The sequence below is a fragment of the Phaenicophaeus curvirostris genome, chromosome 21 (genome assembly GCF_032191515.1).
Source record: "Phaenicophaeus curvirostris isolate KB17595 chromosome 21, BPBGC_Pcur_1.0, whole genome shotgun sequence".
Classification (NCBI taxonomy): Eukaryota; Metazoa; Chordata; class Aves; order Cuculiformes; family Cuculidae; genus Phaenicophaeus; species Phaenicophaeus curvirostris.
Window position 1 is genome coordinate 1,251,108 of NC_091412.1, and position 15,438 is coordinate 1,266,545.

The 15,438-nt window shown below is 51.9% G+C and overlaps 1 protein-coding gene across 2 annotated transcripts; it reads left to right on the plus strand.

Moving 5' to 3' along the window:
- Positions 1-235: 235 nt before the first annotated feature.
- On the plus strand, positions 236-15,166 carry MKS1 (MKS transition zone complex subunit 1). 2 transcript variants are annotated; one of them, XM_069873970.1, is made up of 17 exons: positions 236-309; positions 411-561; positions 1,588-1,743; positions 2,779-2,876; positions 3,074-3,202; positions 3,516-3,620; positions 4,406-4,514; positions 5,355-5,411; positions 6,604-6,646; positions 7,656-7,718; positions 8,392-8,462; positions 9,278-9,347; positions 11,370-11,477; positions 12,285-12,418; positions 13,520-13,602; positions 13,682-13,779; positions 14,457-15,166. In XM_069873970.1, the coding sequence occupies exons 1-17, from the start codon at positions 251-253 to the stop codon at positions 14,555-14,557; spliced, it is 1,635 nt and encodes a 544-aa protein (XP_069730071.1). In that variant the 5' UTR covers positions 236-250; the 3' UTR covers positions 14,558-15,166. The 2 variants fall into 2 exon arrangements, with proteins under 2 accessions (XP_069730071.1, XP_069730072.1); XM_069873971.1 differs by lacking the exon at positions 411-561 and having other exon boundaries at positions 272-309; positions 14,457-15,162.
- Positions 15,167-15,438: the final 272 nt, after the last annotated feature.

Here is a 15,438-nt window from a genome sequence, read left to right on the forward strand (position 1 = left end):
GAGGGACATGGTTTAGTGATTGATGGGAACGGTTGGACTCGATGATCCGGTGGGTCTCTTCCAACCTGGCGATTCTGTGATTCAACCTGCCCTGGACCCTCCGGGCCGGGTCACCCCGCAGTGCTCTGGGCAGCCGGCGCCTCCCCCCGCTCCCAGCAGACCTTTCTCCCTCAGCTCCATCTCCCCTCCCGCCGCTCCCCGCCCTCCCCGGTGCCGGTTCCCGCTCGGAGCCGCCTCCCCGGGCCGGGCCATGGCGGGGCCGGGCGGCGTGTACCGCTCCCGGGACGCCGTGGGCAGCCTGCGCCTCCGGTGAGTGCCCGGCCGGACCGGGAACCGCTTTCCCGTCCCCGCCCCCCCCAGCCTCCCCCGGTCCCGGGCTCCTCCCCGGTCACCGTCCCCGCTCCCCGCAGGGTCCGCCTGCAGCGGGTCGAGGCCGCGGGGCCCCTCCTGCCGCTGCCGCCCTTCGCCGGGACCGGGACCGGGACCGGGGCGGCCCGCGAGGAGCCCGAGGGGGAGGAGGAGGAGGTGGAGGTGGCCTGGCAGGAGAAGCTCTTCAGCCAGGTGGGGGGACAGGGGGACAATGGGGGGTACGGTGGGATTGGGGCAAGGGGGTGAGGAGGGGACAGTGGGGGGGACGACAGGGGGCTGGGGACAAGGGCTTGAGGGAGGGACAGGGGGCTGGGGGAAGGGGACAGGGTGGGGGGACAGGGGGATGGGGCGAGGGGACAGTGAGGCTGGGACATTGGGGTGGGGGGCAGTGGGGCTGGGGTATGGGGGTGAGGGGGTGAGGGGGGACGGGGATGGGAGAAGGGGGTGACAGGGGACAGGGGGATGGGGCAAGGGGACAATAAGGGGACGGGGGGCTGGGAGAAGGTGGTGAGGGGGGACAGGGGGATGGGAGAAGGGGACAGTGGGGCTGGGACAAGGAAGTGAGGGGGGTCAGAGGGATGGAACAAGGGGTGAGGGGGGGAAGGAGGACGAGGGGCTGGGAAAAGGGATTTGGAGGGGACAGTGGGGCTGGGACAAGGGGCAATGGGGGGGATGGGGGGGCTGGGACAAGGAGATGAGGAGTGGATGGGGGAGGTGGGACAAGGTGACAATGTTGGGGGACAGTGGGGCTGGGACAAGGGGAGTGAGGGCGGGACAGGAGGGCTGGGCCAAGGGGGTGAGGAGGGGACAGTGTGGCTGGGATAAGGGGGTGAGGGGGGGGGACAGGGGGCTGGGACAAGGGGGAGAGGAGGGGACAGTGGAGCTGGGGCAGTGGGCTCAGGTGGGCTTGGAGCAGGCAGTGGGGTTCGGGTAGGGATTGGGGAGCGGCCGGGGGGCTGAGCGGGTGGTGCAGTGGGATCTGGGGGGGGCGAGGTGTTAGAAGTCGGGGCATCATGGGCTGGAGGCGACAGCTGGGCTGTGCTATGGGGGGCTCTGGGGCAGTGGGGTCTGAGCCCCTCCAAATGGGCACCGCCAACCACTCTGGAGCCCGGGCTGTTTGCTGGGGATCCCAGAGGTTCTCTGGGGTGGCTTTGGGAATCCCAGCCCTGGCTGTGCTGGAAGAAGGCAGCTGGTGTGCTCTTCCCGTGGTGCTCGTAGTTTGAGGTGGATCTCTACCGACATGAGTCCGCCTGCCAGACGCCGCTGGACCGAGAGTACCGCAAGGAGATCCTGAAGCTGGAGAAGGCTGGAGGGCGGAAGAACCGTCGTGTCTTTACCTACACTGATCATGACCGATTCACCAACCTGGAGGAGGTACTGCCCCATAGTCACACACAGCAGTGGGGGAGAAGCTCAATGTGAGGCAAAAGTGTGTGCTCACAGCCCAGAAACCAACCGTGTCCTGGGCTGTGTCCAGAGCAGAGGGACCAGCAGGGAGGGAGGGGATTCTGCCCCTCTGCTCCACTCTGGTGAGACCCCACCTGGAGCCCTGCGTCCAGTTCTGGAGTCCTCAGTGCAGGAATGACATGGAGCTGTTGGAGCGAGTCCAGAGGAGGCCACGGAGATGATCTGAGGGCTGGAGAACCTCCTGTACGAGGCCAGGCTGGGAGAGTTGGGATTGTTGAGCCTTGAGAAGAGAAGGCTGTGGGGAGACCTTAGAGCAGCTTCCAGTGCTGAAGGGGGCTCCAGGAAAGCTGGGGAGGGGCTATTTGCAAGGGCCTGGAGTGATCGGATCAGGGGGAACAGTTTTAAGCTGGAAGAGAAGAGGTTGAGGTGAGATCTTAGGCAGAAATGTTTTGCTGTGAGGGTGAGGAGGCCCTGGCCCAGGTTGCCCAGAGCAGTGGTGGCTGCCCCGTCCCTGGAGGTGTTGGAGTCCAGATTGGATGGGGCTTGGAGCCCCTGATGCAGTGGGAGGTGTCCCTGCCCATGGCAGGTGGCTGGAACTAGATGAGTTTTAAAGTCCTTTCTGACCCAAACCACCACCAGGCCTGCTGCAGAGGGCACGTTTGTCATTTCTTGGCCATCCAGGAGTGAGCCAGGTAGCCCGTGTGTGCAACATTCTGCTTCTGCAAAACAGCTTCCCCTGGTGCCCAGATGCAGGATGAGATTTCCCTGTTTCAGAATGATGATGAGGGACAGTTTGGAGGGACGTGGCTCTGGAAGTAACTTGTAAAGTGGAGTTTAGCTGCACTTTCCCACAAGAACAGCAAATGAAATCTACAATCTTTCAGCAGTTTGTCCTTGCATGTAGCTGTATGTGTAACCGTTCCATCCTCCAAGTGTGAAGCTGTGTTTGGGATTATTGTCTTCTTATAATGATGCTCGTTCCCATCTGTTTCTCTCTTCCAGCGCTGCCAGAAGGTCACTGATTCAGATCATGAGGTTCCATCATTTCTGGCAGAGAGGATGGCCAATGTCAGGAGGCGAAGACAAGACCGTAGGCCAATGTGAGTTCAAACGGAGGGCTTGGAACTTGGCAATAGAGGTTTCCTGGTTGCTCTTGCTCCACCTGCAGAGCAGCCTGGTCCATGGAACCTGGCAGCTTCAGTTGTATTGCACTTGGAACTAGGCAGTTTGACTCCTTGTCGTGGGGGTTTGGTGCTGCTGAGGTGAGACGTGACTTGTGCTGTTATGTTGTTGACAGAGAAGCAAGTTCTCTGAAGACAAAAATCATCACCTGGGAACCCTCAGAAGAATTTATAAAGAACAATCATGTGATTAACACTCCTGTCCAGACCATGTACATCATGGGAGACTTGGGACCTTATGGGAAGTAAGTAAAATCCTGAAGTGATCTTAATTTCCAAGAAGGAAACCCATCTTCCCTCCTCAGACGAGTCTGTTTCTTTCATTAGTTAAAGGGAGAGAAATCTAAATGCTTAGTAACTGGGGCTGCTATTTCTTTCTGCTCCTCAGTGGGCAGGTAACTGAGTGAATCACTCCAAAAGTCTTCTTAAACTGACATAGGAAAGTATGGGTGTGTTTCTTTCCATCTGTAACCCTGTGTGTCTTTAACTTTGTTGTTCCAGAGCGAGGAAGTGTCCTCATGTTCTACTTAAACTGTGTTTCTTGATGTCTTCCATTAGGCTTGGCCACAGGGAGTATGAACGTGTTCTCTGTACAATCAAGGTGGACGGCAATGGGGTGATCACAGTGAAGCCAGACTTTACTGGCACCAAAGGGTCCTACCGGTGAGTGGGACAGGCCTGGAATGGTGTCTCCAGCTCACTCTCCAAGCAGTGGGTCAGCACTTAAATTAGAGTCATAGAATGGTTCGAGTTGGAAAGGACCTTAAAGATCATCTAATTCCAACAGCTCTGCCACGGGCAGGGACACCTCCCACTGGATCAGGGGCTCCAAGCCCCATCCAGCCTGGCCTTGAACCCCTCCAGGGATGGGGCAGCCACCACTGCTCTGGGCAACCTGGGCCAGGGCCTCCCCACTCTCATTGTGAAGAATTTCCTCCTTACATCTAGTCTAAATCTGCTCCTCTCCAATTTACAGCCATTCCCCCTAGTCCTATCACTATGTTCCTTTGTAAAAAATCCCTCCCCAGCTTTCTTGTAGCCCCACTTTGGGTTATGGAAGGTCGCTGTAAGGTTTCCTTGGAGCCTTCTCCAGGCTGAACAACCCCAACTCTCTCACCTCTCCTTGTATGGGGGGTGCTCCAGCCTTCAGATCATCTTTGTACTCTCCTCTGGAGGCAGTGATTGCTTAGTTTTGTTGTGGGGCTTTGATGCCAGTCCCTAAGGATACAGGTTATGCATCCGCTGGACACGACTATTCTCCCTTTTTGAGCCGTTGATGTTGTCAGGCACTGGGGAGCAAGCCGAGGGCCACTAGTGCCCTCGTGTTACTGCTCAGGCCTGGTGGAGAGGGACCTGCTGTGCCAGGATGGCACATTGGGTGCTCTTGCCACCTGTGCCTGTTCTCTGTGCTTGGGGAAGTTTTATCGATGTGTTTTGGGGCTCTGCAGGATCGAGCTGGATGGAGGGAAGCGAGAGGTGTGGAAATACACCATTGAGAATGCGTCCGTCCGAATGCAGCCAGAGGAGGAGGAACGTGAGCAGCGTATGTTCAGAGACGTAAGAACCGCTCCACTGATCAGATTGGCTAGTTCTGATGTGGCAGAGGGAGCTCAGGCCCTCACGTAGATGTCATTGTTGGTGCTGTAGACACCTAAAGTTTACATGTCATCATACCCAGTGATTTGAGAACTCCAACAAATACTCCCTGACTTCATTCCTAGAGGCCTTGCCCTGTATTGGTTCTGCTGGCCTCTGGCTGCAGCGATCTGTGGAGAACAGAGGCGAGAAACCCCCTAAATTTGTGCCTTTCTAGTACCATTTGCCACTGGTTTTCCTTCCTTTTGGAGCAGTGGACAAACCCTTTCCTGGGTCTTCCTCTCACGGCCTGTATTGAAGGATTCCTCGTTACCCATAATGTTCCAGGTTACTTGGATCTTCTTTTAAGGCCTGATCTTTCCGCATTGCCTTTCTGGCTGTGTCAGTTTTTATAAAGGTACTTAATGTTTCAGTTTTTCATTTGTGTGTTTCCTTATTGGTTTTGTGGTTGCTAAGGAAATCGTGATTTCACAACACTTATCTCTCATTTGTTTAATTGAAAGGATTGGTTTTCACATGTTTTTAGCATGTCATTTAAGATCTGCTGATTCTTCATGGCTTCTTTTTCCCTTAGACTGGCCTTTGACAAGGTCTTCTCTGAAGATCCATGCAGTGTTAGCACTCATGATTTTTTATTCTATTAGATTCTGTTACCTGCTAGAACAATTAAAACCCCTGTGCGCTAAGCCTGTCAACAATTTAAATTGGTTTTAAGTTTTATCTGTTACAATTTTTGCAATAAGTAAAAATGTATAGCATCAGAAAGACTCCTTTTTTAATCCCCTTGTTCTGTGTTTCCAGCTGTACAGGCGGCACAAGGAATACCTCAGTGGTCTCGTGGGCTCAGAATTTGAAACGGTGGGTCCCAGCGGCACTCGGCAGGGACCTGGAACCCTGCGGCCTCTGGGGTTTGTTGACCTGGTTAGCACGGCTGCCGTTTGTACAAAGGTCTCCTAGGAACATTTCATTCTGGGGGGTGTTGGCAGTTTCTACCTTGTGTCTTCCAACAGAAAACTGAGTCACAAGGGGTGGCTTGCAGTGGGCACGGCTCTGCAGATCCATCCTGCGTCTGTTGGACCAGCAGCAGAGCGTGCCGAACGCTGCAGTCTGTGACACTGCCCGTGGTATCATAGAATCATGGGTTGGGTTGGAAGGGACCTCAAAGCCCACCCAGTTCCACCCCTGGGCCACAGGCAGGGACACCTCCCACTGGATCAGGGGCTCCAAGCCCCATCCAACCTGGCCTTGAACCCCTCCAGGGATGGGGCAGCCACCACTGCTCTGGGCAACCTGGGCCAGGGCCTCCCCACCCTCACAGCAAAACATTTCTTCCCAATATCTCATCTCAATCTTCTCTCTTGCAGCTCAAAACTGTTCCCCCTCGTCCTCTCCCTGCCCTCCCTGATCCAGAGCCCCTCCCCAGCTTTCCCGGAGCTGTTTTACTTTAAGAAGAAAGGAGAGTTTATGTCTTTTAGGATAGTGTGTGTGGTTAACTTCTTGAATGTCAAGCGCATCTATGTGCCACTTTGTTCAAATAAACAGCCTCTCCCACCCTCAGACTCATGCACACTTTACCTTCTCACTGCATTACCCAGATTGTCATCTTTTTTTGCTCAAGTCTTATTTACCAAAGTGTGAAAGTTGTAATTTCTTGTACTTTGGTAGCGCCTCAGCTTCTCCTGTGCTTCCCGTCCCCTGACCCTGGGCAAGCTCAGGAACACTGCAGCAGGACCAGGACTATGATTTCTGCATGTGACTTCTCCCTACATCTAATATCCATCTTGAAGTCTGTAAAAGAACTGATTTACAGAGCAATGAACTTCTGCAGTCTAGGTATTTGGTCTCTCTAGGGAGCCTTGCTCCAGAGGGACTGTTCACTTCTGGAAAGGATGAGAGGAGAAGTCAGGGTTCCTATCTAGCCAGCAGATTGAACTGTTCATCTGCAAACATCTGTGAAATTTCTGTGTGAGACCCTGTCGGGAGGGGATTGAATGAGATTCCACCAGTGGTCATTGAGCCCTTTACCTTGTTTGTCTGCTTGTTCTTACAGACCCTTCCTGGTACCCTGCGGCTCTTTGTGAATGGAGAGATAGGTGAGTCCTTGTTATAAACATAAACTATGAGGCAGATCTGAGTTTGCTCGGATGGCGGAGATTATGAAGAATCCAGGCATTCTTGGATCTCAGGATGATCCAGAGTAGGTGATCCTCTCCCTAGAATCCTTTACGTCTTCCTTCTCCTCTGTTTATGTGGACAACCCCCATGAGTTCTGAAGTCCTCAGCACTGGAAGGACATGGAGCTGTTGAAGAGAGTCCAGAAGAGTCCACAGAAATGATCGAAAGGCTGAAGCACCTCCCGTACAATGCCAGGCTAAGAGTATTGGGGCTGTTCAGCATGGAGAAGGCTGCAGTGAGACCTCAGAGCAGCTTCCAGTGCAGAAAGGGGCTCCAGGAAAGCTGGGGAGGGGCTGTAGATCAAGGAGTGCAGGGATGGAACAAGAGGAACCATTTTCAGCTGAAGGAGGGGAGATTGAGATGAGATCTTAGGCAGAAATGTTTTGCTGTGAGGGTGAGGAGGCCCTGGCCTGGGTTGCCCAGAGCAGTGGTGGCTGCCCCATCCCTGGAGGGGTTCAAGGCCAGGCTGGATGGGGCTTGGAGCCCCTGATCCAGTGGGAGGTGTCCATGGGACTGGATGGGCTTTGAGGTCCCTTCCAACTCAAATAATTCCATAATTCTATGATGTACAGATTGGAGGTTACAGATACTGCAGCTGTTCCAAAAAGGCATCCAGATCTCAAAAAAGGGAGAGCAGCTTGGGAAGTTAGTAGATATAGCAAAGAAAGCAATGAAATGTGTGACCTTTCTAGTCACGTTTGCTGTATGGGGGCAGGACTAGTGTGGAGAAGAAATCTTCTCTGAGGGTCGTATTATGACCCTTATTATTTTGAAGACCCTTATTATTTTGAAGACCTTGGCTTTTCCCAGCTGCCAGCAGTAACTGGTTGTTGCTGAGGTGGTTGGTGCTGGCCCTCCAAAAGTCTGTAGTGAGTCCTGGAGAGGTTTGTGTGGAAGCGAGCAGCTGTAGCTCATTCTTGTTCTCAGTTTCAGCTCAAGGCTACGAGTATGACAACCTCTATGTCCATTTTTTCCTGGAGTTGCCTAACCGTAAGTATTCACACGTCCATCTACATCCCAGCAGTTTAAGGCATGAAGCATGCTTGGGCTGGTCCATCAGGTCAACTCTGCTGGGGGTCAGTAGAATTTAATCTAGGGACTGGGATCCAATTGGGGATTTTCAGAGCTGAGATTGTAGAACTCAGATGTTCTCAACCAGCAGTGGTGGTAACCAGCAGTCTACCCAAAGTCCCTTCCTTATGCTGCAGAGAACAGCCTTCCTGTCTTCTCCATCTCAGCAGTGACCTTGTCTGATTGCAGTGCTCAGCATCACGTTCTCATGTTTCATGCTGACACTTACAGTACATTTTGATGGAAAAATAAGGTTCCCAGCAGTAAGGTGCACATCCTGCTCCATGAGTAATTCCTGGGTGCTATGGACCTGGCTCCCCTCTCTGGTTATGTCTGAAGAGCTACCACTTCTGCTACTCCGTCCATTTAGATAAGGTTCTGGTTTTCTCTTGAGGTGGAGCTGGTGCTTTTAATCAACAGTTCCCTGTGTTCTGGGGAGCAGCCAGGGTGGGTCACACCGAGGGAAATGCAGTGTGGGTGATGTTGTCTGTTATCCCCGTCATCTAGGACTGACATTCACCTTTGAGCTTGGGTTTGTGAGTCCTCTCTCTTACCCAGAGCATTCTCCATTGTGCTCATGTTCTCCTCCCAGAGTGGTCGAGCCCCGCGTTCCAGCAGCTCTCGGGAGTGACCCAGACCTGTGCCACCAAGACAGTGGGCTCGGTAAGGATGCTTCTAAACGCACAGAGCAGGGTTTGAACAGACATTCTCCAAAATGGAACTCTTAACAAGCTATAGACGTGTTCAACCAAGATCGTGCCTTGAGAGCTCCTTTCAAGGGCAGAGCACATTTAGGGTTCTCATTTTGGTTATAGTTGCCATTCAGGCTGTCCAAATAAAACTCAGCCAAATAAAACTGCTTCAAAGCAGTTTCTGGAACCTCACTTTTTTCTTCCTTCTGGCCTTCGGAGCTTTGATTTTTTTTTTTGTATTCTTGAATGCTGAGAGTTAACGAAGCGTTGTTTGGGCTTGCCTCAAGCAGGAATTCACCCAGATTGTAAACTGATTTCTCCCAATGAACTCCTGGTCCTGTCTGGGAAGTTGTTTCCATTGTTGTCTCCAGCTTCTCTCTTAGAAAATTTGAATTTTGTCAACTTTTTCATATCTTTGTGAGCTGGTTTGCATGTTACAAAAATAATTATCCTGCAACATTTCAGTCATACCAGTCTTTGAGGAATTTTGCTTGGCTCCTGTAAAGGTTGTGGTGGTGTAGGAGTTACACCACTGGCTGAATTGTCATTTGAGGTGTGTTTCTCTTTCCTCTTTATCATTCTTTTAAACAGCCTTTTCCATGAACGTGGCACTTGGCATGCAGGTCCAGCTCGCATCTGGTTGTTAGCCTGATGTGATCAATCATTCTTGGGCATCGTGACCCTTTTCCACTATTAGTTCTTTCCTCCCTGCTCTCTGTTCCTCTGCAATGCCAGTGACGAATTCTCTTGTCCAGGAAACTAATCTCTGTCCTGTTCTTCTCCTAGGAGAATGTGGCATACTTCTGCTACCCCTTCACTTTGGAAATGTTTTTCACCCAAGGAGACGAAGCTGAAGGTGTGTTTCCTTGTTGCTTGGTAATGTAGAACTGGAATATTTTGATCTTAGCGAAGGCATCGTGTTTCCTGGCACCTTGTTGACCACTCACCAAGGTGAAAGGGCTGAGTTAAACAACGGGTAATGTTGTTTGTGCAGTAAACATTCACCCTGTTACCACACAACCTCTAAACACTGTATTTCCTGTATTTATGTATAGAATCATAGAATCACGGAATCATTGAGTTTGGAAAAGCCCTCTAAGCTCATCCAGTTCAACCATCAGCCCAGCCCCACCGTGCCTGCTAAACCATGGCCCCAAGTGCCATGTCCACATGTTTTTTGAGCCCCTCTAGGGATGGGGACTCCCGCACTGTGGCAGTAAAGAAATTTTCCCTAATATCCACTCTAAACCTCCCCTGGTACAACTTGAGGTCATTTCCTCTCATTCTGTCACTTGTTACTTGGGAGAAGACCCCAGCATCCACCTCACCACAACCTCCTTTTCCAGGAGCTGTAGAGAGCGATGAGGTCTTCCCTCAGCCTCCTCTTCTCCAGGCTGAACAGCCCCAGGGCCCTCAACGGCTCCCAGAACTCCTGGGCTCCAGACTCTTCCCCAGCTCCGTTCCCTTCTCCAGACATGCTCCAGCCCCTCGGTGTCCTTAGAATGAGGGGCCCAAAACTGAACCCAGGACTTGAGGTGTGGCCTCACCAGCACCGATATAGGGGGATGATCCCTTCCCTGCTCCTGCTGGCCACACTGTGGCTGATCCAAGCTAGGATGCTGCTGGGATTTTTGGCCACCTTGGCCACTGCGGGCTCACATTCAGCCAGCGGAACATAGGTGCTCTGTTTTCCCTGCCCAGCAGTACGTTCACGTTTGTGTGGATTCACTGATGCTGCCCTGCTTCCAGCCTCGGGTCAGCTTTCTCCAGTTGCAAAATGACTTGGATCTTACCTTGTTTGTCTCAAAATGCCTGGTGTACTGCACAGAGCCCTGAGACTCTGCAGCAGAAGCAGCCAGCAACCTTTTTGTGCACAGCAAAGCTCTTTGCTGAGTCTTATGTTTGTAGATGCAATCAGTGACCTGTGTAATCTGTGTAGTTTATGTCGCTTTGAAACTTCCAGCTCTCTTTTAAGCTGGGCTCTGCTGCCAGTTCCCGTTGCTTCACTGCGCTACTGCTGCTTCCTCACCAGCCCCATACGTGTGAACTCCTGGTCTGGAGTGTGATCCACTCCCAGGAGAAGGGAGCTGGTGAAGAGTCTGGAGCACAAGGGTTCTAGGAGCAGCTAAGGCACCTGGGGCTGTTTAGCCTGGAGAAGAGGAGGCTGTGGAGAGACCTCATCACTCTGCAGCTCCTAGAAATGAGGTTGGAGCTAGATGGGAGTCACGCTCTGCATTCAAAAAACGTAGAGGTGGTGCTTATGCACATAGTTTAGTGATGGAGGTGGCAATGTGAGGTTTATGGTTGGACTGGATGTTTTTAAAGGTCTTCTCCAACCTTAATGATTCTGTGACTGCCAGGGGCAGCTTTGAGATGTTTCTTGTTGCTTGAATCCAATGCACTCATTGGATTTAAGTATTCAACCAACACTAATGAATTTTCAACCTAGAATAAACATGATGAATTTGTTTCACTGTGAAAAAAAAAATCCTTGGATTTTCCTCTAGGAGAATCAAAGTTAATAATTCCCCAGTAATGGTGGGGAAAGTTCCGAGATTAAAAGATACCCCTGTTTGGTATCAGATCATTCACAAAAGATAGCCTTATCTGCCCAAAGATAATTGAAGAAGCAATTTGGATTTGCTCTCAGAGCAAACTACTTTCCCATTTTTTTAGCATCTTATCAATAGTTCTGTTTTCATCATTAAAGCTGAGGATTCAGCTTTCACAGGGGAAAATAATCACTCATACATCTAGGTTAGTCACTGTGGAAGGAATACAGAAAGGGCTTCCCCCTATTGGAGCTGGGTATTCAGCATTTCTTCTTCTCTTTGCTCGTCTTCTTCACAAAGCTGTGATCTGCTCCCTTTCCTCACAGACACTCTCCCGCAGTGGCCTGTACTCTACTTTGAAGTCCTCTCCCTGGATTTCTGGCAAAGGTATCGCGTTGAAGGATACGGTTCTTTGCTGCTGCCAGCATCTCCAGGTAAAACATACTTGGGGCGTTGTATTAATTGTCTGGGAGAACGAGTTGAGTGATTCCCTTGGGAATGGTCCTAGGGAGGCTTTGCCTTTGCGTACAGCTAGTCTGTGAGGCAGCAGAGAAGGATTTGATGTGTCTTGCATAATTTTGACTTGTTGAGATGCATCATGTGTTGCTGTCCTTGCTCCTTTGATCGTTCCATCACAAAATATTGTGTGGTAAAGCTCTGGGACGATGCTGTGTATCCATGTTCCCTTTCTGTCCCACATGGAGTCTGAGGGTTGCAGGAGATGCTCCTCATGGGCAGGAGGTTCTTTCAAGGCTGGCGGTGTGACTGCATGGGGCTCACTCCTTGGGAACATGTTATAGATACCATGCAATGCTTCCATTTCCAGCCTCCTGTGGTTGAATCATAGAATCACCAGGTTGGAAGAGACCCACTGGATCATCGAGTCCAACCATTCCCATCAATCACTAAACCATGTCCCTCAGCACCTCATCCACCCGTCCCTTAAACCCCTTCAGGGAAGGTGACTCAACCCCCTCCCTGGGCAGCCTCTGCCAGTGCCCAGTGACCCTGCTGTGAAAAATTTTTTCCTAATGTCCAGCCTGAACCTCCCCTGGTGGAGCTTGAGACCATTCCCTCTCATCCTGTCCCCTGTCCCTTGGGAGAAGAGCCCAGCTCCCTCCTCTCCACAACCTCCTTTCAGGTAGTTTGGGACAGCAGGCATCCATCTACTGCGCTGTTCTCCGTGACTCGAAAGAGATTGTTGGTCATAGGTGCTAAGCTGTCTTCTTGTCCTGAATCAGGTCTCCACATGCTCACCATCCCTACCTGGCGCCCTGTGGAGCTGGGGACAGTTGCTGAGCTGAGGAGGTTTTTCATCGGTGGATCTCCTGAGCTGGAGGACTTAACCTACATCAAGATACCATCCACTTTCAAGGTGGCCTTAGCTGCAGAGCATTGCTCTTGCTGGGAGATGGTAGATTATGGTCTCGGCTTCAGATGTCTGTGCACAGCCTGGACCAGATTTGAACATGGATGAGCTGGTGGTCCTGTCCCTCTGACTAAAAACATCTCCTCTGTGAGACCTGTGACCCTGAACAGAGGAACGGGCACACACCAAGGTGGAACTCTCTGCCTTCTGAGGTGCCTGCAGCTTAGAGAAGTGAGTGAACATGGGCCAAAGCCTTGGCTTACACCTGCCTGTGGTGGCCCTGTCTGGAAAGCATCTGTCAGGTCAGCGTTTGTTACCAGTGGTGGACCTTTTCCTGTGCTTTTGTAGGGTATCTGGAGTTTACTGGATCTGGAACAGTTTCTCAAAGCAAAATGTTGATGGATGCGAGGCAGGCAGAAATTTCACATTCTTAAGAAGGCTGCAGAAGTGCTTGCAGGTGTAATGAGCAGATTTTGTGTGGGAACAAGCCCTGATGCAGTTGTTGAAACCTTCCTCCAGCACTGCCCTGTCAGCTTGCTGATCATAGAACCACAGAATATCCTGAGTTGGAAGGGACCCACAAGAATCATTGAGTCCAGCTCCTGTCCCTGCACAGGACACCCCAACATTCACACTGTGGGGCTGAGGGCCTTGGCCAAACACTTCTGGAATATTGTCAGCCCTGGTGCCATGACTTGCTTCCCTGGGAGCTGTTCCAGTGCTGCTGGCTCATGGTCAGCTTGTTGTCACCCAGCACCCCAGGTCCCTTTCCACAGGGCTGCTCTCCAGCTTCGCGCTGCCCAGTCTGTACGGACAACCAGGGTTCTTGTGTCCCAGGTGCAAAAAACCCAGCACTTGCCCTTGTTAAACTCCATGCAGCTGATGATTGCCCAGCTTTCCAGTTTGTCCAGATCCCTCTGCAGGGCCTCGCAGCCCTCAAGAGAGCTCTCCTGGTTCAACACAGCCTGAAAGTGTCCATGCTTTCTGTGTGGTGGGGAAGGAGAGACTGTGCCCACAGGAGCGCACGGTCCCGGTGGCGTGTGCTCATGTTTGGCAGGGTCAGCATGCTGAAGGCTGTGGCTCCTCTAACTTGTGCCATCTTTGCAGGGAGAACGTTTGAGCCGCTTTGGGTTTCGCACACAGACAACTGGGAGCGTCACGTTCCGTCTTTACTGCCTGCAGCAGTCTAAGTAAGTGCAGCAAAAGGATTATTAGCTGTGTCTTGCACATGTTTTGGCAGCCCTGACCTCCTGCTGTACTTCTGTGCAGAGCCTTTCTGGAAAGCAGTGCCCGGAGGCAGCGCATGCAGAGTGTGCTGGACCGGCTCGGAGGCTTCAGCCAGCAGAGCTCTATCTACAACGTTTTGGGTAGGGCTTGCAGTGTCCTTGTCCCTGGCGAGCCTTTGGCTCACTTTTGCCTGCTTGCTACAGAGTAAGTAGGATCACAGAATCATAGAATGGTTTGAGTTAGAAGGGACCTTAGAGATCATCTAATTCCACCCTCCCTGCCATGGGCAGGGACACCTCCCACTGGATCAGGTCGCTCCAAGCCCATCCAACCTGGCCTTGAACGCTTCAGGGATGGGGCTTCTACAACTTCCCTGGGCAACCCGTGCCAGTGCCTCACCGTATTTCAGGAGAATCCATTACTGTGGGAATAACTGTCCTCCATGAGCTCTCTGAGTCGACAGGAGGGGTGTAATGTTCTGAGCCCAGCTAGAAACTTCAGGAGGCATCAGCTCCAGCAGCATGGAGGGACAACTGCTCTGTGAGGGCAGAGCCTAGGCTGCCCGGTCTCGCTGGCACGGAGCACGGCTTGTGGCGCTGAGGCCCAGGCTCTGTCTCTGATTCCATTACGCACAGAGCAAAGGCAGCGCTAGAAGTGAAGAGAGCAGCAAGGACCAGGCGCTTTGTGGGTGGAACTTAGTAATAGGCAGTGAGACTTGTGCTTTAAGGAGAGATGATGTTTACAGGGCAGACTCATCCCTCCAGTTCCCTGAGGCTGTCTGATGCATTCTGGCTTGCTGTCGCCTCCTGTGTTGTAGAGGCTTTCCAGAGGGCACGGCGCCGGATGCAGGAGGCACGCGAGAGCCTTCCTCAAGACCTCATCAGCCCCTCTGCCGTGTGCCAGTCGCAGGAGCCGTGACCGACTGCCTCCGCTGCCTGGGAGCATTTCACATCTTCTCTCGGACGCAAGCTCCTGTTGTTCAGCAGGAGTCGCAGTGCTGGTGCCTGGAAGCTTTTGAAGCTCTTCCTTTATTATTTTCTCTGGATGGGGGAAGGAGTCGGTAACACATCCAGAATCTTAGCATTTCCACGGGTACCTGTAGATGGAGCTCCTCTTATTCAAGGTGTTTTGTTACCAAGCCCTAATAATACTGCTAATTGCTGACATTCCTGCTGAGCAGATGGAAATACAGACATGGGACTTGAGAACCCCTTTCATGAGTTAAACAGTAATGGATTAGAAAAATTTCAAGTCTCAATGACTTGGTAAATTTAGTTTTCTTCTTAAAGAAAAAGGGGAGGTCGAAGGTAAAGGCTGTTTGAGATGTAATGAAATGATTAGATAACTTTTTAAGAAGTGCTGATTAGTCATTGTCAGCATTTGTAGCGCAAGGTCAGTCAATAGTAAAATGAATCTGTCCAGCTGTGCCTTGAGATTGGCTCATTCCTAGAGAGCAGCTCTCTGCCACCTGTGCTACCTCTTAGAAACATAGAGTGATTTGGGTTGAAAGGGACCTCAAAGCCCATCCAGTCCCACCCCTGCCATGGGCAGGGACACCTCCCACTGCATCAGGGGCTCCAAGCCCCATCCAACCTGGACTCCAACACCTCCAGGGATGGGGCAGCCACCACTGCTCTGGGCAACCTGGGCCAGGGCCTCCCCTCCCTCACAGCAAAACATTTCTGCCCAAGATCTCGTCTCAGGTGCTGAGGGATATGGTTTAGTGTTTGGTAGGAACGGTTGGACTCGGTGATCCGGTGGGTCTCTTCCAACCTGGTTATTCTGTGATTCTGTGTGAT

Bases quoted from the DNA above. Each gene is read 5' to 3' on its own strand.
- MKS1 (XM_069873970.1), top strand. From the start codon at position 251: ATGGCGGGGCCGGGCGGCGTGTACCGCTCCCGGGACGCCGTGGGCAGC. The intron at 562-1,587 runs GTGGGGGGACAG...TGGTGCTCGTAG, and splicing joins AGGAGAAGCTCTTCAGCCAG to TTTGAGGTGGATCTCTACCG. The intron at 6,647-7,655 runs GTGAGTCCTTGT...TCTTGTTCTCAG, and splicing joins CTTTGTGAATGGAGAGATAG to TTTCAGCTCAAGGCTACGAG.